At 42.3% G+C, this 21575-nt stretch overlaps 1 protein-coding gene across 1 annotated transcript; it reads left to right on the forward strand.

Annotated features, from left to right (window-relative positions):
* The first annotated feature begins 810 nt into the window (after positions 1–810).
* Positions 811–17933, forward strand: LOC308149031 (uncharacterized protein). The gene is made up of 14 exons (XM_080520662.1): positions 811–890; positions 5178–5226; positions 6289–6442; positions 6549–6603; positions 7158–7239; positions 7607–7722; positions 9068–9236; positions 11162–11286; positions 12317–12409; positions 12508–12540; positions 12631–12690; positions 12845–12979; positions 15828–15956; positions 17400–17933. Exons 1-14 carry the CDS (start codon positions 861–863, stop codon positions 17520–17522), a joined length of 1353 nt encoding a protein of 450 aa, XP_080376788.1. The 5' UTR covers positions 811–860; the 3' UTR covers positions 17523–17933.
* Positions 17934–21575: the final 3642 nt, after the last annotated feature.

The raw sequence follows: 21575 nt of genomic DNA on the forward strand, positions 1-21575 counted from the left end.
GATAACTGGAGTCGCATTTTGATCCTATCATTGTGAAGCAGAATTCACCACGCATTAGATTGTTAGGGTTAGGACACTATAATATATATATATATATATATATATATATATGTATGTATAGCTTGTTTTCGCTGTTGAGGTGTAGATTACCACATTTCCCATGGTCCTGAAGGCACCACGCCCTGGCGGCCGCCCCGCCCTCCTCCACTGACTCCGTCCACCAGAGAAGCACACTGCTGTTGTGGATCGACCCAGCACATCCTGTCCTCATCTCAAGGTAGGGAACCAGAGGCGGAATAACGCTGCAGCCCGGGGGGTGTCTGTGAGGGGGGGGGGGATCAGATCATTAATTGTTTGTTTTTTTTAATATTTAAAAAACAACAACAACAACAACAAAAACATTTTATTTAACGAAAAGGCGCATTAAAGTGTCAATCTGCGCAGAAATTGATCGCGGAGTCACACAGAGCGTAGACCACTCTGCTGGGATCCCAAACCAAGAGGAAGACGAGCCCCAGACTAGATCATTTATTGTAACTGTGAGGTTGCGTGCGGTGCGGTGCGGGGGGGCGTGCGGCGCGTGCGTGCCTCCTGCTCCGCTGTCCGTTCGTACCGCCCGTCGTCTCCTGCTCTGGTTTACAATCATCTCTCTTCCCCTGCTGCAGATCGCTGCTAAAGTTTCAGGGAGGGTTCGTGGGATCCGCTTTCTCTCTCACATTTACAGTTTTCCACGCTGACTGAGCGCGAGGAGCAGCCACACCTCTCCAACTGAGGACACAAAGGGTTAAAAACATGGGGTTGGGGGAAATATCCGGCTGACGGCCACCACCCCTTGTTTTTTCCTGACCATTGTCTGGTTGATGTCGTCGGGTCTGACGGAGAGATTCAAGGTTGGAAGAGGGGAAGGCAATTCCCCGAAACCTCCAGCCCTCTGATCCGCACTGGAGCCCGTGAGGCTTCAGATCTGCAGAAATAATGGACCACTGAATGGAGCGCATTCACATACTCATTATGTCTTATTCCTGCTGCCTCATAGCTAAAAGACACCAACTCATACATGCTTTCGATGTCGAGGAATTTCCTGAATGTGACTCTGGAAAGTGGCAGTCTTTTCTGCTTAAATCCAAGAGCAGAAGGCAGGGTCCACTACAGAACGGGAATAGAGCCATACACTCATTCACATTGCAGGCAATTTTACTTTCACAAATTAAGCTCAGATGCATGTGGAAGCAATCTAACCAGGAGCTTTTCTCTCTCACTGCAGCATTGAGTGACTCACAAAACTCTCCTTTCATGACCTTTCACATGGCAATTCTTTACAATGTTGCCAGGAAACGTGTAAATAATGTTGCATCTGTAGTGAGTGAGTGGCTGTCATACTTCTCAACCTTTGTTTACTCTTTGTAACTGACTGAGGGACTATCTTGTTCAATGACATCAAATCAAGGTGTTCCCCTGCATGAGGAGCGTATACTTTCACAAAGGAATCTTTCATCTATTCTTTCATCTATTTCTCAATCAATTCGGACCCTAACTATTTGCCAACGTGGTTTCCCATCTCCAACACCATCTTTTTTTTGTGCTTTTTTTAGTGCAATTATTTGTATTCCTTAAAAAAATGCATTATTTGAGTTAAACATAAATGTTTGGAACTGAATTTGTACTGAAATTTAAATATTGGAACGACAGTTTAATGTCGTTACAACAGTCACAGGCTATTTATCAAGAATTACAAGTTATTTACATCTAAAACAGTTGTGCTCTCTCTACCTTTGGATCCCCAATGTCGTTACTAAATATGTCTTCTGATTTTAAAACATTATATTGTAAATGATATTACTACTAGGTATGTGCAGAGTTGGGGGCGGGGGGCAGCGTGGTTCACTCACGTCAGGTTCGTGTGAGAAAGATCAAAGTTAAAGATTATTATTATTGAGATGTTCTACATGTTGGTTTGATTTTGACCTCTGAACCTCCCACACACTCAAACCCTTGTTTCTCTCTGGTGGTTTGGAAATACCCGCTAAAGACTGAAATATTATCCCCCAGTAACAGCACAAACGACTGAAATGAGATTACCGAGCTGTGCTGGCGTTTGTAATTATGACGAACACACAAACAGTAACTGGGTAATTGAAGGTTTGTGTTGTGGAAACGCCAGGAGCTACCTGGAGAGTAGATTGTAATGCCACCCAGCCCACGGGCTGCAGACGATCCCTGAATGTTTGTCCTCAACGACATGAAAAGTGGTCAGTGCAGAGGAAGCTGCTGAACTTCTCAAAACAGAAACGGGCTTTTCAAAAAGGAACGTTTCCTTTCATTCTCTCATTTGGTTGATTTAAAGTGAGACACCTCAGCGAAACTGACGAATCATGAAAGATGTATACGCATGGATGGATGAATTCATGTATAATTAATCTGCACTTTTCACTTTTATTTTGACCTGCTTCATTCATATAATATTGATGAAGTGACAGCGGGGGCGAAAAAATGTGGTTGAACTTGTCAGACTTGAAGACCCACTGAAGCCGAGGCATGTGCCGAAGACGTTCGGCCTTTTTGTCCAATAAAACGGACCAGTTCAACTCTTCTGCACCTTTTGGCTTCATCACCCAGGGAGCGCGTGCTAACGGCCTGATCCAACATGTCCTAGATTAATAGTGTTAACCTTTTAATAGACGGAGGAAGCTTGGAGCGCCTGGTGACCTTTAGTCCTTCCCAGGTTGGGCAGCAGATGAACTGAATCTTCCCCACAGCAGCTTCTCGCTTTGTCGCTACATGAGATAAATGCTGTTCCAATCGGAGGGTGCAGTTTGCTCGTCTCGGCCTTTACAGGAAGTGGGACTTTTATTGGTTTCTCTGGCTAGAGCCGCCACATTGCACATGTTCGGCTCTTCTGCAGAAACTTTCTGCTGCTTAGTTTGATACCAGCTTTTCCATGAATGATCCACATAATCTCTGCAGGCTGAGTTCAGGGAGAGGTTGGTTTTTCTCGCAGCAGAACCAGGTGCACCACTTGTCTTCATGGTGTGTTGGAGGCGAGTTCAAGACAGGTGAGCAGAGGAGGCATGTCATTTTGTAGTTTTGAGGAAACTGCCTTGTCGTTAGGCTCTGGAATTTCAAGTGTGCAGGGAATTTTCAAAAATACTCGCACTGGATCAGGTTCGTGAATTTGTTTTCCTTGCACACGTGCGTAACGAGTCATTAAAGAAGATATGCTCAGTGCACGTTGGTTCCCTTTGTTCTGTGAGCTCAGATCTGTAAACCAATCTTCGCTGACATGTGAGTGCAGGATCGAGCTTGTAAACACCGTCACCCAGACTGTTGGGATTTTGCATCATTCTGCTTGGATTCGCATTGCAGATAGAGTAAACATTCCAGTGCCGATTTGTGCATAATCAATACATAACTATGAACCTTTTGACAGCACTGGTTTGTCGTAGGACCGGTCTGAGTGGGACCTATATGTAATTTATGGATCCTGACCCAAAATCCTGACCCTTTAACCCGAACTCCTGACCATAATCCTAACCGAAATTCATATATATCCTAAAATCTGTAGAGAAATTCATAATCTCATCTTAATTTAGCATCAGCTTGAAAGCAGTATCACAAATAATGATCCGTTTTTTATAGAGGTGTCAAGGGGTTAAAGACACCAACCGAATTTAGTGAAAACTCATAGTTCTGTGAGAGAAAAAAAATTGCATTTCTATGAAATTAACAGCTCACTTGCCTGGTGAATCCAGCCTGTCCTCAGACAGCCTCTGCAAGATGACGGGTGTGTTTTTTATGCGTTCCTCTTGAACACACCCAATCCACAAAACATGGTCTGGGAGAACATCCGCCTTTCTCTCTCACACTGTACAAGTGGCTCTGAGACATTCTTCGAGCTTTTGACATGATTAGTGCTTAAGTGGAGTGTTTCACCGACTCTCTATCGCCACAGTGCCTGTTGAAGCTTGAAGCTTTTGGCTGATCGTGACGTGCATACTGTACGCGTTATGAATCGATGCAATAACAACATTTGCACAAAAAAAACAACATCACGGTAAAAGAGATGTTTACGTTTGCATGCCGGCACGTCTATTCAGATGGAGCCACCCTGCAGTCGATCGTACTAACAACAGATCAGATTTTCAAGAATTAATCAAGTATTTCTATTCTATTCTATTCTATTCTATTCTGTTCTAAACGACTACGTATTGATGGAGCGAGTGGAACAGAAATGAGCTGCTGACCAAACACAATGAAGTCCTTGTGTTTGTAGTTCATGCAGGTTATCTTATTAAATGTTTGAACACAGCAGTTTATCAGTTTGTAGAGAGATAACGAAGAGATAACAAAGCTTATTCTTTGCTTTACAGCAGAGTTAGGAAACACATGATTACTGTTGAATATCAGCAGGGGGGGGGGGGGGAGTTAGAGCTCATCTACATATTCTATAACAATCACCCGATTAACAATGTGTTAAATGAACCTTTTGTCTGAGTTTTGATCGTCACACCTCATGTGATCACCTCCGAATTCAAAAAGTTGATTGACGAATGTGGAAACTTCTCACACATTGACATACCAGTCAATATTTAAATTCCGTTCAATTCATGACAACTTTGTTTACATAGCACTAAATATAACGCAATCTTTTCTAGTTACTTTTTTACAACAAGAAACCCAACAAATAAATACAAATGCTGATAAGAGTTCTGGTTTTTTTTTTTTATGAAAGGACACATATTTTACAAACTTTTCATCTAACCTGTCAGCATTATTCCAGAATGTTTCATTTCTGATGCTTCAAAACGGTTTTCGCTGTGTTTTCTGCAAACATTGAATTGTATCATAACTTTATAAAAAAAAAAAGAAAACATTTGAGCATTCAGCTGTTCATTAATTTAAAATATCAGGGTTTGTTTTCATGAACAGGCAGAAATGTGTCTGATAAGCACTAGAAATAACAAATTGAGCAGAATATAAAATGCAATGGGACTTTTTGTCATGTAAAATAACCGAAGAGTCATTCAGCATAACCTGTGAACGTTTCATTCAAGTAGCGCAACATGAGGCTGTCTCAGATTATGTGAATTACCATATCATAATCTGACTGAATTTAATCTAACCATCAGCTTGTGTTGCAGGTTTAAACCATAATAAATCTCCTGTATGATTCCCCTCAGATGCTGTGGAGTGTCGTGTTCCTGCTGGCAGCTGCCGCCGTCGGTGTGGGTGAGTGTCCTGACTCGTTTACCTCTTGCTCTCTGTGAAACGTTGCTGCGCAAGTCCGTCTTTACTTCTCAGCTCACGCGACACACGGTGAAGTCCCACATCAGTTTGTTTAGAACCCGCCGAATGAGGTCCAGTCTGCCTGTTGTAAACACAGTGCATGGTGGAGGCAGCGTCATGGGTTGCTTGGCTTGCTTTTGGCGCTGGAGAGAGACACTGAACGTATTGAAGGAATAGTGACACGTTTCATGAAGTTTGCAACAAATGCAGCGTGTGATCGTTTGGTTCAACTGCCGCAGCAGCAAGCGTCTGATTAAAAGGCACAGAAAGTCAAAGTGCATCCGACTTCTGTCCACTCTGGCATTACAGAGTTTAATGTCAAACCACTTTTTTTTTTTTCTTCTTTTCATTTCTGCTGATGATCTCTCCTCTAATTCAACAGAATTCACTGCGGTGGTTACCTTATCCCGTGCAGCATTTTTCCTATTGGGACTCTCCCAACATTAAATGCACCAAACAATCTGTCTGGTTTGTTTCAACCTCACTGACAAGTGCCTCGATTTCAGTTTCAGAAAAACCTAAATATTTCTAAAGAGGCATTTTCTTGCCATAACTGGATCATTTGAGGCGTTTCTGAAGGAGAATCTGAAAGCGATGATCATTGTGGCTAAGAACAAGTGGGATTTATCCACACTAATGACTGACTGATGTGTGTCCATTCTAAATTTCATTTGTAAGACAGTATTTTGAACATTTTCTACTAATTGATGACAAATTAAACCTCTTAATTAAGAGTTCTCGTAAACTCAAAGAGCCTGAACGCGTCACTGAAACCAAAATGCTGAAGGTTTGTTTTGAACTGGTGATCAGCAGCGGTGATCGTAAATGTTGCTGTTATTGGTAGTTTCCTGCAACTCACAGTAGTGAGAAAAGAGGGTTCAATTCTTTTTGTAGTCTCTCAAATACAAAGTTTCCTAAGCAGAAGCTACCAAAAAAAACCGGGGAAACTCTCGGAAACGTTTGCCTTCAGCAGAGTATCTTTGTCATTGTCCCTCTTCGTCTCAGAGTCCTACCGCCCCTCTGACACCCGCGAGCGTCTGAACCACGGCCGCCAGCTGAAGATCTACCTCCCCAAGAATTCGGACAGGCTGGAGTTCACCCCGTCCGATCACCCGGACAGGACCGTTGTGTATTGGGATAAAGGCAGGACTAAATCTACGTAAGCAAATGGTCACAGCTTTATTGTGTGGTTGGAAAAAGGACGGCCACGAAGGTCTTTACTGCCGCTTCGGCTTTGCGCTCATCGTTCTGTCTCTGTCCCACAGCATGAGAGGCAGGGTGTTCGGCACAGGTAGCGACCGACGCTGGATACTCGACGCGGTAATCAAACGTCTTTGTTTGTGGAAACACGAACACTCGTCAGATTAAATGTCATTAATGATCAGTCCAGTTTGTGGTGAAAGGATAGGGGGCGCGTGTCCGTCACGCAATCTGATCACCCCCTGCTGGGACAAAAGAGTGTGTAGGCCAAAGGGAACTGGTGAAACTGTAAGATTCTATGCTGTGATGCAAGGTCTGGCACATGGCTCGAAGGAGCGGACTGCATTCTGCTGACTGGTCAGCAGACGTTTAGCATATTGACACAACAAAACCCATCAGTGTGTTTTATCATCGTCTTCAACAAGGCGGCTGCTTTCGCTGTGACGAGAGCAAGGTTATTTCTTGTGACAAATAAAACCGTTTCTGTGTTACAGCGTTACTGTAGGTACTGAACTTTTCTTTAGATCCGACAAGCACACATGTGCAACAAGTGTATTTGCTACACACAACAAGCAATGTTGTGGCCGGACTTCAAAACTAACAGACAGTCGCCTGTCCACGGTTCCTCTCGAACCCCGTCCAGTGCACCGATGTTGTGCGTTTGTCTGTGTCAGGTGACGTATGAGGACCAGGGGACGTACGTCCAGACCGACTACTGGAATAAAGAGGTCTCCACCGTCAGAGTGGCCATCACACGTGAGTCAGTCCAGCGGATCAGTGATCGATATCGTTGAAGTCAACTTCAATATTCAGGAACAGCACCCCGGAACGTAACGACTCAGAAATCAGACACAACGATGAACGCAAATCGACTAAAAACAAAGTCGACAAACTGCCCCCTTAGGGAAACTTGATGACGTCCGTGAAGATGCCCCTTGTTTGTCATGACCATCGTGTTTCATACAAATATTCATGTTCATGTTTATTTTCACCCTTTTAAAAACACAAGTTTCTTTTTTTCAATGCTGACAAGCTGAATATTGGATTGTTTTGCACGACTGCGTGAAATCAGACGTCTCTTTTGTGTATTAGCAGAAATGAACAAGTCTCTCTTTCATTTCAGCCCGGTTAAACTACCAGAAGTGTGTGGCAGGAGAGAGTCTCTCCGTGTCCCTGGAAGGAATCCATGTGTCCGACGCTACACTCATCTTCTCTTCAGACAACAACAACGTGACGCTGGTGAGGAGGATTGTGGGTCGACGGAGGCCCCGAGTGGTTTTCACTGCACAATAATCTGTGTCTGTGGTCGGGACGTTGTTTTCTTATGCAACCTTTTGTGTACAGAATCTTTTTTGTTTCCCCATAAGACTTCAATTGCTCAACAGTTTATAGTCTGTGGTCACTTTTACACCGGGACTGTGACTTTGTGGTCGTAGTGTTGGAATATGTGCAGAATAAGACAAGCTGAGACAAGCAGAAGAAATAATGACTTTAAACAACCTTTCGCAGGAAAAACCCTTAAACAAATGTGTGTTTCAGTATCTGGTGTGATACAGTGGAACTCTCTAGAAAATGATCTAAAATGTTGTTCAAATATTCTTCAATTTAAATATAAGTATAAACAGAGGACACTTAACTTGTACAGAGACGAATGTGAAAAACGTTAAAATTTACAACAATAATGATGATGATGACGGTGGTGAATGTATGTATATGTGTGTATATGTGTATGTGTATGTATGTGTATATGTAATTGTTGTTTTTTTGTTGTTGCTGTTTTTTACATCGGTTAGGCCATCTAGTTTGTACGTTTTTCTTCAAGAATGGGGTTGGAGTTTATAAGATTTTTTTCTTCATCCAACTCCTGTTCTTCTTTTCATGGAATGTATTGTTTGTTTGTTTTTTGTTGGATTGTTGCTTTATTTTAGGTTGCATTACCTTGAAAAAAGAATAAATAAAATGAAATGAAATGAATACAGGTGAAGTGAGGAGTATTATCACTTGAGATGATTTAATCTATCTTCAGAGACACTGTTCTTAGCCAATTTGATTGGGCTAAGAAAGGCGTCAGACCCCCTCTGCAAAAGTGTCCTATTATCATCATCATCATCATCTAAAACATGTTGATTATTATTCCCAAAGTGGCAATATAGAACAAAATGTATTGGAAAAAATAAATATACATTTCATATTTTTGATCAGGTCTGAAGTTGATGCTGTGAAACTGGAAAAAACAAAACATTTATTGTACTTTTTAGCAATAGAGTATTCTTTAATATTCCTTCCAAACTAAAAAAAAGCAGATTTTTTAAAAATGAATTTAAGAAAGGATGTTTGGTAAAATTCTCTAACAACCAAATTAATTTAATGGCCTGCTGACTTCTCCTCCTCATTATTTCAACCTTTATGTGAAAGGTATAAAAAAATGTCTAAAACATTGTTTGATAATTTGTACATTCTGTTTTTGAATACTCGCGTGAATGAATTGAATGTAATGTAATTGGATTGTTTTCTTCTCTTCCACTGTTAAGATGTATAGAAGACCTCTGCGTGTGAATTCTGTAACTGGGTTTGTGTTGTTCAGGTGCGTGACGGAGCGATAGTGTCTCAGGACCTCCCAGACTACTGGAACAGAGTTCAAACTCACTCCAGGACCATCGAGATCAAGAACGTGAACGTCAGCGACGAGGGCCATTACACGCTGAAGGACCGCCGGGACCGGGATGTCTCCGTGACCAGGATGGACCTGACAGGTGGGCGGAGTCCGGGGCTCTATTGGGGGGGGGGGGGGGGGGGGGCTTGATGGTTCCACATACTCGGTTCAAGACCAGAGGAGACAGGTCCTTCCAGGCTGTTGCTCCCAAGCTTTGGAACGATCTCCCGCTCTCTCTGCGTTCTATTGAGTCTGTTGATTCCTTCAAGGCTCAACTTAAGACCTATTTATTTGTTCAGGCTTTCGCTTAGTTCTTTTAGGGATGTTATGTATATATCAATGTGTTGTCTTGGCCTTTTAAATCTGTATTTGCATTTTATTCCTGTTTATGTTTTTACTGAAACTGTGAAGCGCTTTGTGACCTTGGTCTGTGAAAGGCGCTGTATAAATAAAGTTTACTTACTTACTTACTTACTACTTGTTTCAAAACAATAGTGGATCAATCACAGCGTTTGAAGGAGTAGATAAAACCACTAAGGAATGGATGTTTACAGCTCAAACGGATCTCAGAAAAACTGCCAAAAATAAAATTTTCCCTTTAATTGAAGCGCATTATATAAAAAAGAAAACACTCTGCAGATGATTCCAGTTGGTTTTTGTGATGTGACACTAGGAGGAATAAAAAAAACTCTGATTTATTTTAAATATCTGAACTCCAGCGGGTTTGTTTTAGTCCGAGTAGCGGGGACATTGAGTAGAGGGGAAGCTCCGTGTTAAAAATAATCATAGGACAGGTTTAGCACAACCCACGTGTCACCTGTCAGTCACCCTGAGGAACGCCAGCTGCTGTGTGTTGACGGAACGGACTGAACCGAGCAGCCACTTCAAACACCGTCCGAAACACTCCTGTTTGTTTGTCCCTTCTGAAGGGTTTTCTAACAGTGATATGTGGCACTGTTGGCTGTGTATGAGGTCCAGAAGTGATGAAAGTCTTATCATCTCCCTCACTTGTTGCTCCACTTTTTAATGAACGTGTGCTCACGCAGGAGATTCAGAGAATTTCCCTTCATGATGTCATGATGGGAAATAACCACTCGTAACATATTTAGACACAATATTTTTAACTCACCATCTTCCGGAGCCTCCTTCTGGGTCAGATTCGGCTTCAAACTGGTTGAACGACAGCATTTATACAAGCCAATGCTATTAATCCACTGTAAACATTAACATGGTATCAGAAAGCTGCGTTTTTACAAACACAGAAACAGCCTGCTCTTAGAGTCACTTAAGAAACTTTTATACTGGATGAGATTCAGGACCAAGGCTGCATTTGGGGAAATACACTTGGAAAACAATGTGTTGGACCTCTGACAACTTTGTGAAATTATTGAAAAACTGTTTTTTATGGAACTTTTAAAGGTAAATAAACCAACCTCTGATTTGAACTTTAATTAATAATGACTCATTTTTAAAACATTCGAGTTGAATACAGTTTACTTGTTTATTACTGTTTCAACAAATGTAACATATTTTAAGTTCAGCCGTTTCTATTGCAAGTTTTCAGTTTGATTTATTTAACATCTTGATTTTTAGTTCTGCTTGGTTCATTGTTCTTCTCTTTGTTTACGTCTACTCTCATTGCATCTGCACATTTTAGATCTATATTATTTTAAACATGTTTTTCAAAGTATATTTTCCCTCTTTTCATGCATCTTACTGCGCTTCCTATTTTTTTTCTCCATTCATCTCTTACACCTGTTGCATGCTGGGAGATAAATTGTAATAAAAGTTTTATTGCAGGCTTCAAATCACTCTTTCATCTGCTGTGCTAATTACTATAATCATCCTGAAGGCAATAGAAAGGAGTCAGAATACACAGAACATGTATATGGTGGATTGAAAAATTAAATTTAACTCAAATCAGAGCTTTGCTGACCCGTATGTGAAGCTTCAGATCCTGATGGATTACACTTGTTCTTGGTCTAATGCTGACGTTCTGCATCTGCTGTTGGTTTTCCTCTGCAGACAAGCACGATTACACAGGAGGAAACCCTCTCCTGGCTCTGCTCCTCCTCCTCGGCATCCCGGCCGGAGTCTGCTGCTGCTGTCGCAAGAAGATCTTCAAGAAGAAAGCTGCTGCAAACGTCCAGGTAGAAACCAGACACACATGCGTAACTGTGTTTTTTTTTTCATATGATTGCCTGTTTCTATTCTCTTTTTAATTAATCAAGACATTTGGTTATTTGTTTTGTTTTAACGAACTTTATTTCATTCATAATACATTATTAATTCATAATCCTTTAATAGTTAATAACCTTTTCCCTCCATGACCTTTTAAATAAGATCATAACACATAACAAAAAGGAATGACAGCAGTTTTAGCTGTTGTAGCCATCACTGACTCTTTTGGCAAGAAGTTTTCTTTTTGAATGACACACATTATTTGAACACTTTCATTCAAGAAAGAATGAAATTTAGGAAATTTCCACTCCAGTTCAAAGACAACGCGAACGCAGTTTTCATATGAACTTTAAAAAAAGTGAACTGGAATGACCCTGTTTGAAACATTCAGGCAAACGTGTTTGAACAGTTGATTCTGAATATAATAGATTAAAACACAAATGACAACTACCTAATTAAGTAAATTAAAATAAAGAAAGGAAGTTAGTCATTGAAATAATGAAGTTTCAGATTTGTCTGTTACGGACTGTATTTTTTGTTAATCGACCACAATTATTCTTACTTCAAGTTTCTTCAAAATTTAATTTACAGATCCTCAATGCAGAGTGCAGGGAAAAATAATTTTGCATAGTAAAGTCAGTTTTTTTGCAAACACATATCGCACATGTTGATATCCTGACAACAAGAAACTCTTAATATATTGTGCAATACTTTTGGTTCAGCTGGGAAATAAATGTGAAGAATCCACAACTCGGTTTGACTTGATGAAGCAAAACAGTTTGATGTTTCAGGAACTAAACTGTTTAACACCAATATGAATTAGATGCGTGAAGGCTGGAAATATTTCTGGAGCTGTAATATATTGTGTGTGTGTGTGTGTGTGTGTGTGTGTGTGTGTGTGTGTGTGTGTGTGTGTGTGTGTGTGTGTGTGTGTGTGTGTGTGTGTGTGTGTGTGTGTGTGTGTGTGTGTGTGTGTGTGTGTGTGTGTGTGTCTCTCAGCACACCATGAGCTCCCCTGAAGCCATCCACCCTCCTCCCGCGGGTCCGGTGGGTCCGTGTCCTCCGTACAACGCCCCGGGTCAACCAGGAACGGTGAGCCGGCTCTGGCCACAGTGTCCTCGCGGTGTGAACACTGTATCCCATGATCCACTGCTGCATGTCTCATCTGTTGTGTGTTTGTGTTTTTGCAGATGTACTACCAGAACAATCCCAACTCCAATCTGGTACGTAGGATAAGACGGGGCCACATTATGTGGCAGACGTATTTTGCTCAACCGGCTTCTGTCTGAATGTTCTCTTCCGCTCTTCTTCAGGGTCCTTCAGTTCACCCGCCTCCTGCGGGGCCACAGTGGAACGGCCCCCCACCCTCCCCCGTGAGTCTCTAAACGCCTCGCCAAACTCCGTAAACAAACTTCTAACGGCAGGAATCTGAATCTGGCTTGAATTGAAGGCACATTTGTTTGAGCTGGAAACTTCCTGTTTCCGGTGTTTTCTAATCTCATCTGGCCTGATTGCCTCCCTCTGCAGGGTTTCAACCCGTCGTACCCTCCTGCCAACACTTCCTACAACCCCGCAGCTCCCATGATCCCCCCCGGCCAGCCTCCACAGTGGTCCGGCCCACCCCAGGGCCCCTACCCCCCCGTTGGACCCACGATGCCAATGGTATGATCCGGCTGAGAGGAATTCCCGAGTGGGGGGGCTCGTCGTGTCGGCACGTCACCTTTGACCTTTTGAGCCGAGCCACACAGACCGCCAGAATCAAACTGTTGTTTTGAGCTTCAGCAAGATTGAGTCAGAGCGGGGAGAGAGTGTCAGTCCTCCACCGGGTCTCACTGGGAGACTTCAGATTCTTCTTTCAATCCAACATTTGTTCATGAACTCTGAACGTCTGTAGTTTCTCTGATGCACAGTAATGCTAACCTTCCCACTTCTGATGAATTTATAGCGCATCTTCCTCCCTTTCGCCAGTGTAGCGTCTGAACTGACTGAGCAAATCCGTCATCCATCAGCTTCACATTAAAACGCATCAGAGCTTTGAAACGCCTCACGTTCCACTCTTACGAGGAAAGAAAGAACCAAACGTTTGAGCTCTGAAACAATTAAACTGCAAAGAAAACAGAAGTATATAAAAAAGGGACGCACTGAATATGATTCCCAGCTTTTTGGGTCCCACCTTAAACCAATCATCCATTTTTAATAGTGATTTATCCCACTTGTTTCTGAACCATATGAGGAAACATCAGTTTCTTTTCAAAGTCGCCACATCAGAGGAAACTACAGCTTTGCATGTCGGCTGCTGAATGCATCGACATTTTGAAGTTTGTATAACATGCAAACTCTCCCGGTTTCACCTGTGACGACCCGATGAGACTGACTCTCAGTTCTACAGCAGAACATGTACCCGAGTCATTCACTGCAGTGCCTGCTTTATTTGCTGCTGAATTTGCTATTGAATTTGCACGTTTTGCTGCTTTTTGCGCATTTGATAAAGAGTTAGTTTTTGTAAAGCCTTGATATGTTTATATTATTGAGCACTTATTCGTACATGAATGGAAAACCAGAAACCAAAGTCAAAATAGCACATCATATCAGTGAGCAGTAGTTGTTGCTGGAATATTGAAATTATGCTATCGCAACTATATAATCACGCACGTACAATAAATAGCAGAACCTGTGTTTGGTCTGTGTTCGGTGACGTTTTAACTTTTTTATAATGTGTCTCATTGTTACTTTTGTTTCATGTATTAGTTTCTCACTGTATAATATATTTCATGACTTCACTTCTTTCATGTTTTCTGTTTTTGAGTGCTGTTATCATATAACACACACACACACACACACACCTATACACCTGCGAAGTATGTAAAATGATGCACAATATCAATTTAGCATGTCTGCCTTCATGAATATAGAATATCACATCTGTTCCAGATGTGAAGTTTATGCACAATTTCATCTGCAGCATCTGAAAAATGTTTTCTTTGATTGTTTCTACTTTCAACATTTGAACAGGGGAGAGATGCTGCTCTTATTGTGTTGAGAGATATTTCCTCACCTGGCCCACCCGTGACTTTTAATTGTTGTATTTGATTATAACCTTGACTGTTACAATTAGCTTTTCTTTTTTTTTTTTGGCCAAATTGACTTTTATTTGGAGCAATGCTCTAATATGTTAACTTCCTCCACCAACACGTCCCACCTTCTCCATGTCACCTTTCAGTTTCACTCCATGACGAACTCAAGCAAACGAACACAGACACAAAACCGTTTCCGGCAGATTGTTCTTCGTCGTAAAGCAAAACACTGACGTGAACTCTCCAGTCTGCACATGACGCCATTGTATCAGTTAATCAATCACCCACAATGTGCGGGCAATCCAAAAGCACAATCCATCTGCAGAAACATTCGATTCATCAAGTTTCCCCACAAGAACTTAGTACATCAGGCCCCGTCGTTCTTGTCTTATGTGAGAGGGCTTCACGTTGCCAAAGTCATGCTACCAAAGATTGCAGAGTCTCTTTCGACGGTATCAGTGAGGACATTTCTTCACCAAATTTACCCTTGTTAAACCGGTGGGGGCCGAGGATCTTGCAACTGACGCAAACTCCACCCAGAAAGGCCCCAGCCAGTGCCTTGAACCCACGACCTTCTTGCTCTTAAGCGAGAGCAATAACCACTGAACCACAACTGAGCAGGAAATGACCTGATGACCAGAACAGCAGTTAGCGAATTCCCAAGGAAGTGAACTGTTGGATCCTGTCCAATATCTCCATCCATACTCTGGCTTTTTCCCCGCCTCTTGGTTTTCGGTTCCTTGGATATATTCCTCTGCTGAAAGCACCGGTGACGTTCCTGTTCAATGTTGTGACGTTACGTCTTGATGTTCATCGTAGTCTACTCTGATTGCATGATGGGGGAGATTTTTCAGTCAAGAGAAATCGATTCTGCAAAGTGTAGCAGAACAACAATCCAAAAAAACTGCAGTTTGTACAAGATTGAAGGGTCAGTCTGTCATTTTGTTCAATGCATGTCATGTCACGACATCTTCATGTGCCTTGTTGTTACATCTTGAGGTTTTGTTTTGTTTTTTGCCTTGTTTTTACCATTCTGAAGCATCTCTATCATCACTTCCATTAAAGATCGCTTTCTGTTTTACTCCTTCTGCGTTTTGGTCCTCAATCACATCCTAACATCCTGGTGCTCAACGTACGACTGGCGTCGGTGCCACATCAGTATTGTTCAGCAGGAAAAGCGGATGTTCCATGAAACAAAGTCACGAGCGTTACTGGTATAAAATGCTCACTGCAGAGGCGGGTCGCTCGCAGCATTTGCTCGTCTTTTGTCGTGTGAACTCGTACAGCAGTCTTCGATGATCCTTGATGATGATGATACATCGAGGCATTGAACAAATGTCCATCTGCTAGAATTTGAAAAATTGTGTGTTTCACCTCCAAGATAAAGGAAATATTTGTTAAGGGCATTCTGAACATTGTGTGTTTGTGTGTGGTAGGGTTATTATCCAGCGCCAGTCATGTATAGCTCCGCCCCTCCAGAAGCAAACAATCAAGCTGTTGAAGACGGCGTGAAGACGGCTTCCCCGCCTGCTGATCCACCAGCAGCTACAACTACCGCACCAGAGGTACACACACACACACACACACACACACACACACACACACACACACACACACACACACACACACACACACACACACACACACACACACACCATCCTGAAGAAAAGTGTGCTTTATAGACCAGTGATTACGGTCCTGAATTGACATGGGAGGGACTTCAGTGGACTGATTGGTCACTCAGTCCAAGCAAGAGCGACATCTGGTGGTGTGTTGTACGGTTGTACAGGACGTACGAGTGTTTTCTGATCCATGAAGTCTTTCCTCCATCCACCTCTCAGGGATTTTCCCAGCTTCCTTGTCACGAGCTTCACCACTTGCCTTTACAAATTCAGTGACCACTCGTGAACTTGTTGCCACCTTGCAGGAGCTAGTGACTCACTACACCAGTGGTTCCCAACCTTTTTCGACCAGTGTACCCCTTGAGCTGGTTTCCATGTGAAAAGTACCCCCTCTCTCGTGTGTGATTATTCGCCTTAATGTGTACTTATATTTAACCCTTTGTCTTTCTATCTATCCAACTGCTCATTTAAATAAAACAATTATTGTGAGTGTAAAAACATACCTTTTAATGAGACACTTGCGCTTGCTTGTCTTTCATAAGTCTTTCATAATTCTTTTTTTCACTGGGCTCCCCTGTGCCTGCGTCCGAGGCGATGGTAGCAGTAGCGGTAGCTGGACGTTTACTCCTGCCTAGCCATGCATCCATGTTTACAGTCGGTATGCAGCTAGAGGTAGCTAGCTTCGCGAATCGTGCGCGCCCGCAGCAAGAACGTGAACCTTTTTTTTTTTTTTTTTAAAGCGCGCCACTTTATAGTCTTTTCATATTATGTGCATTGTAGTGTTACAATCACTGTGGACGAACTGCTACTCATGGAAAATAAACGTATGGCCTTACTAAAATTCATGATATAATACAATATAATATAGTATAATTTTTTTTTTTGTGTGTGTGTGGATACTGTAGGGTAATTTATAATCTTTCTGCGTACCCCCTGCAATACCCTCGCGTACCCCTAGGGGTCCGTGTACCCCCGGTTGGGAATCACTGCACTACACCACCTGGTGGTTCAAACTGATATTACGTAACTTCTTTCAGATGAAGTTTCAACTCCTGTTCTCTCACATTTTGTTAATTATTTTAACAGTACAGTAAGAAATATTTCAGACATTTTAAAATAAGGTGATAAAGTAAACAACAGTGCCTATGTATGTCTTGTACTGAATCTAAAATGGAACCAGCTAGCTTCAGTCAGTCCAGTCCTGTAAAACCAGCATCTAGAATAACAGAGCCTGCTGTTCCTGGGAAAACAAACGACAACAAAAAAAAAAACTGAGGGAAATTTCATGACCTAAATATTACACACTGCACCTTTAAACAAATTGTACGATAACTAGGACCACTAGAAGGAAAAAGAAGTTATTGTTCAATGTGTTTTGCCTCCCAGGCTGAAGCTGCTTCCTCTTCCGTGGCTCCAGTTCCTCCCTCCTCCACCAGCAGTCTGACCACCGGTGACGATGCCTTCCAGTTCCAGATCCAGGGCGGGAAAAGCTCCACCAACTTCCTGTAGGCGTGTTGAGTCCAGGAGCAGTCTCCTCCCAGTCTCTCCTCACTTTGGTTTTGAAGTGCCACTACAACCCCTTTGTTTTTTTTTTTCTATGAATCGATCAGAAGCAGAAAACATTTACGTTCAGATGAAGAAACAACTCAAACCTCTGTCAGGATGATCGTTTGCCTCCTTGCCTTGATCAGAAGTGATCAATATGAAATCCACTGTTAGTGGTTCTGTGAGAGGTGAAGTCTTTTGAGTTGCATTTCTCTCCATATGCCTGAGGACTTTCCAGGAATCTAGATGTTTTTCTAGCGCTTTGTTATCCACTGTGGTCAAGGAAGTTTTGGTAAATGGGTAGGTTGGTATTTTTAGATATAATCTGTTGTACTTTTTCTATTTACCTTTTCAACAATACAAAACAAAGGTACATTTTTGTTTGTGGTCTGAAATCAGTGACAGATGTTTTCCTCCGACCAGAGTGTGGGCCATTTTTAAGAATCTGTGCTTTTATCACATGATTTCCTTCAATCGTCATGCTTGTCAGTCAAAGACAATGTAGACTAAACCAAGTTCTTGAGACATTGTATGGTTTAACTCCAGAATGGGAAACGTTTGTCCTGGAACTTGGTTTGGGCCCCGAGTTCATCTGATCGTTAGAGAAATTCTCGATTCTGGTGGAAAGTTCCTGTGGTAAAAGCTTTTGTATACTGTCTGGGGCAAAGATACAAAGCATGATGGAGGTGTTTTATTTCACTCTTTTGAAAAGAAATCAGCGTTTTATTATCTAATGAGTCAATCTTGAAACCATCAAACAATGGCATCCAAACATGGACATGTTGATCAGTAAATCCCACTTATTTGCTCCACTGCAAGATGTGGGGGAACTCAGAAAAGAAACTTGCTATAAATGAAGGAAACAAAATAGTCAATCAGGGTAGAGACAATAAATTCTTTTAATAACTCAACATTGGCAGCTAACTGGACCTGAGTGTGTGTTAAGACTGTACAGCGTGAGGTAAGGGCTGCAGCTGTAACCTGAACTGAACCCGAACCCTCGCTGTAGACGGCGGTCAAGCTACCAGGGCACGTGAAGTTTCTGAAAACCGCAGTCGTTATTAAGTTTGAACCTTCTCATTCTGCTCTGTGTTTCTGAAGGATCTTGCTCATTGTGACGCATTCAAGCCAGATCTAAAGCCAACAAGCTTTCCTGGCACTAAAGAGATAAACATGTGAATTAGAAGCATATGTGAAGTGACGCGATCCCTGCAGCACTCAGTTGTGGTTAAAAGGGAAGAGAGCAAAACACTAAATGTGCTCGTACCAAGAATATACTGCTAAAACTGTTCTCCAACTGTACAACTTTGTTTCTGCAGCCATGAGTTCAACATGGAGCCGATGCAAAGTGCTACTGTCAGGACTTTGTGTAAAATGTAATTATTTGCACATAAATGGATTATGTTGGTTTTTAAAACTCTGTCACAATGTGGAATTTAGAACAGAGATGATAATTTTGTCAAGGTCCATATACAATAGTGAGCATGTTCCCCCAATGGAGGCGACCGCGTTGACCTTGAGGGACCTCTAAAGACCATTGACGGCTCAAGCGTTGGAAAAGTGCTATACGAGTAAAACCAATTTATTTACGTTGCATTTATTGTCAACACATTGACATTATCAGCTCAGTAACTTTATGGAGACGAGACTTCTGCTGCTGACTTCAGGCGACCCCGAGATCTCTACATTTCCACGGCCGGGCCGGTCTGTGAAAACTAACTATTCAAAAACTTCTTGGCAAAAACACTCATTTGTCAAAGGAATTAATCCTGCGGCTCATCTCTCGATGGCCTGCTTTGCTTTTAGGTTTTCCGAACGTTATGAATGTTGAGTTTGAGCTGCACACTTGTGCGAAATAATATGTCGACTGTCATTGGCAGAGTAAGGTGTGTAAGGACATTATAAAGACTCGCTGCTTTTAAACTGATGGGTACTTTTTTTTTAATAATCTAACATGTGGATGATGATGTGGCTCAGTTGGTTTCTCACTCGGATGCAGGTTCAATTCCCCATACAAGGCAAATCCATTCTTTCTTTTCTATCACATTTCTGATGGTACGATGGATCCAATCCGGAAGCCTCGGGGGCCAACCCAGGACCCTTTTAGCGGGATTCGACTTCGAGTAGCAGAAGCGTGGTTGTGGCAGACACTAATGTTTGGGCCTGGGATTGTGATCCCGAGAGGATTTTGTCAGAAGTAGAGAATGGACGGAGCTTTGATTTCACTTGTTTAGAATTGTACAAACCACATTTGGATGCAAGTCATCTCTGGACTTAGATTTCCATTTCACATTCAGGTTGTTCTGTTCTGTTGCGTTGGAGGAAGTTGTTGTTGAAGGCATTGAGGGATGTTGTTATGGCGGTGTGGCCACACACAGCTCGAGGATGATGAAGCCTCTCTGAACTGCAGAACAATCCAAACTGTTTTGTGACATTTTTACATTCTTTTAATGACTTTAGTTATTTGTTTTGGAGAAATAAATAATCAGGACATAGAAAGTGTTTTGTTTGGAAAAGACCAATATGTTTGAAGCAAACTTTGTCTTCCACAGTCAAAACCTTCTTTGTGACTGTCTGACATTGACTTGCAGGAATCTTTCATCTGCTCTGGTGGGTTGGAGTGTTTAGGAGTATCTGACATTTGGTTTCCAGCAGAACTCTACTCGGCATGAATGTTTTCCTATAGAAATGAGTTGTTCAGAAACATTTCCTACCTCATTTTTAGATTCAATGCTTCTCCGAAGATTCGTCCGCTTCCAAGCAGCTGAGTCCGGTTTGTTTTGGTTGTGAACGCTTTAACAAAACTGTAAGAATGTACCAGTGAGAACCACTACAACTGCCTTCCAGAGTGGCATCATGCCTTCTTAAAGCTGCAGCAAAACAAATCCAACAGACAACATCTCGTTCGTCATAAACCTGTGATGTCTTTCATCATTCTCACAAAGCAAATCGCGTAGCAGACTCATGTTCTTCTAATGACTTCCATCATGAATTGACAGAATGACGGCGACCTGCTGAGGAGTACTCTGCCCTCGCCTATAGTGAGCTGTGATTGGCTCTGCCACCCTGCAACCCTGCCGGACAAAGTGGCATCAAAGGTGGACGGATGAATGCGTGTGTAGGCTGGTTCCTGTGGACCCTGGACCCTCGGTCCAGGTTCCTGTGGACCCTGGACCCTCGGTCCGTCACGTTTACATTCTGCGCTGGGGTGGAATCTGTCAGCTTTCTGTCCGTCTCAAGCATAATATGCAGCATGCGCAGGTTTCAACTTGTGCTTAATATCTGCAAAAACAAATATTAAACTGTTACTATTCACACAGTGTGAACACAGTGAGTGCCTTTTCATCGCTCAGGGTGAAGCTGGCCTCATCATCTCGTTCTGTCGATTTTCACTCAAAATTCTAAAAGTGTCTTTATGTTTTTAACCACATATTGTAAAGCCGATGCCGTTCACACAGTCGGTGTTGACGAGTGTTTTACTAACCCAGAATTTCTTTTGTTTTGACCTGTAAATGTAACACAGATATTAAGTGTAATTGTAAATGGATTTGTATCATTTAGTGACCCGTGTGTGTGTGTGTGTGTGTGTGTGTGTGTGTGTGTGTGTGTGTGTGTGTGTGTGTGTGTGTGTGTGTGTGTGTGTGTGTGTGTGCGCGTGCGCGTGCGTGCGTGCGTGCGTGCGTGCGTGCGTGCGTGCGTGCGTGCGTGTGTTACACTAATGACCTCTGATGTCTATTAATACAGTACCTCTTTTTTGTAACTTCTCATTCTGAACATGTATGTGCAACTTGGTGTCAGACAAACTACGCATGAATAAAGTTGAAATATAGACTTTCTTTGTCAACATTTTGACATGTGGACAAAAAAAAGAGCAAGGTTTGTGCAAGACTGGATCAATATGAGTGCGGCTGAAGCCGAGCATCTCCAATGCTGCTGATGTGATCCAACAGGAGCTGCTGCAGCTCAGACTGCTGCGGAAGTTAATACTGGATCCAATAGAAAAACATAAGAGGACAA

The sequence above is a fragment of the Blennius ocellaris genome (assembly GCF_963422515.1).
Source record: "Blennius ocellaris genome assembly, chromosome: 3".
Taxonomy (NCBI): domain Eukaryota; kingdom Metazoa; phylum Chordata; class Actinopteri; order Blenniiformes; family Blenniidae; genus Blennius; species Blennius ocellaris.

Excerpts from the sequence above, each read along its gene's own strand:
- LOC308149031 (XM_080520662.1), top strand. The coding sequence starts at position 861 with ATGTCGTCGGGTCTGACGGAGAGATTCAAG. Across the intron at positions 9,237-11,161 it reads GACCAGGATGGACCTGACAG|ACAAGCACGATTACACAGGA; the intron begins GTGGGCGGAGTC and ends TTTCCTCTGCAG. Across the intron at positions 15,957-17,399 it reads CTACAACTACCGCACCAGAG|GCTGAAGCTGCTTCCTCTTC; the intron begins GTACACACACAC and ends TTTGCCTCCCAG.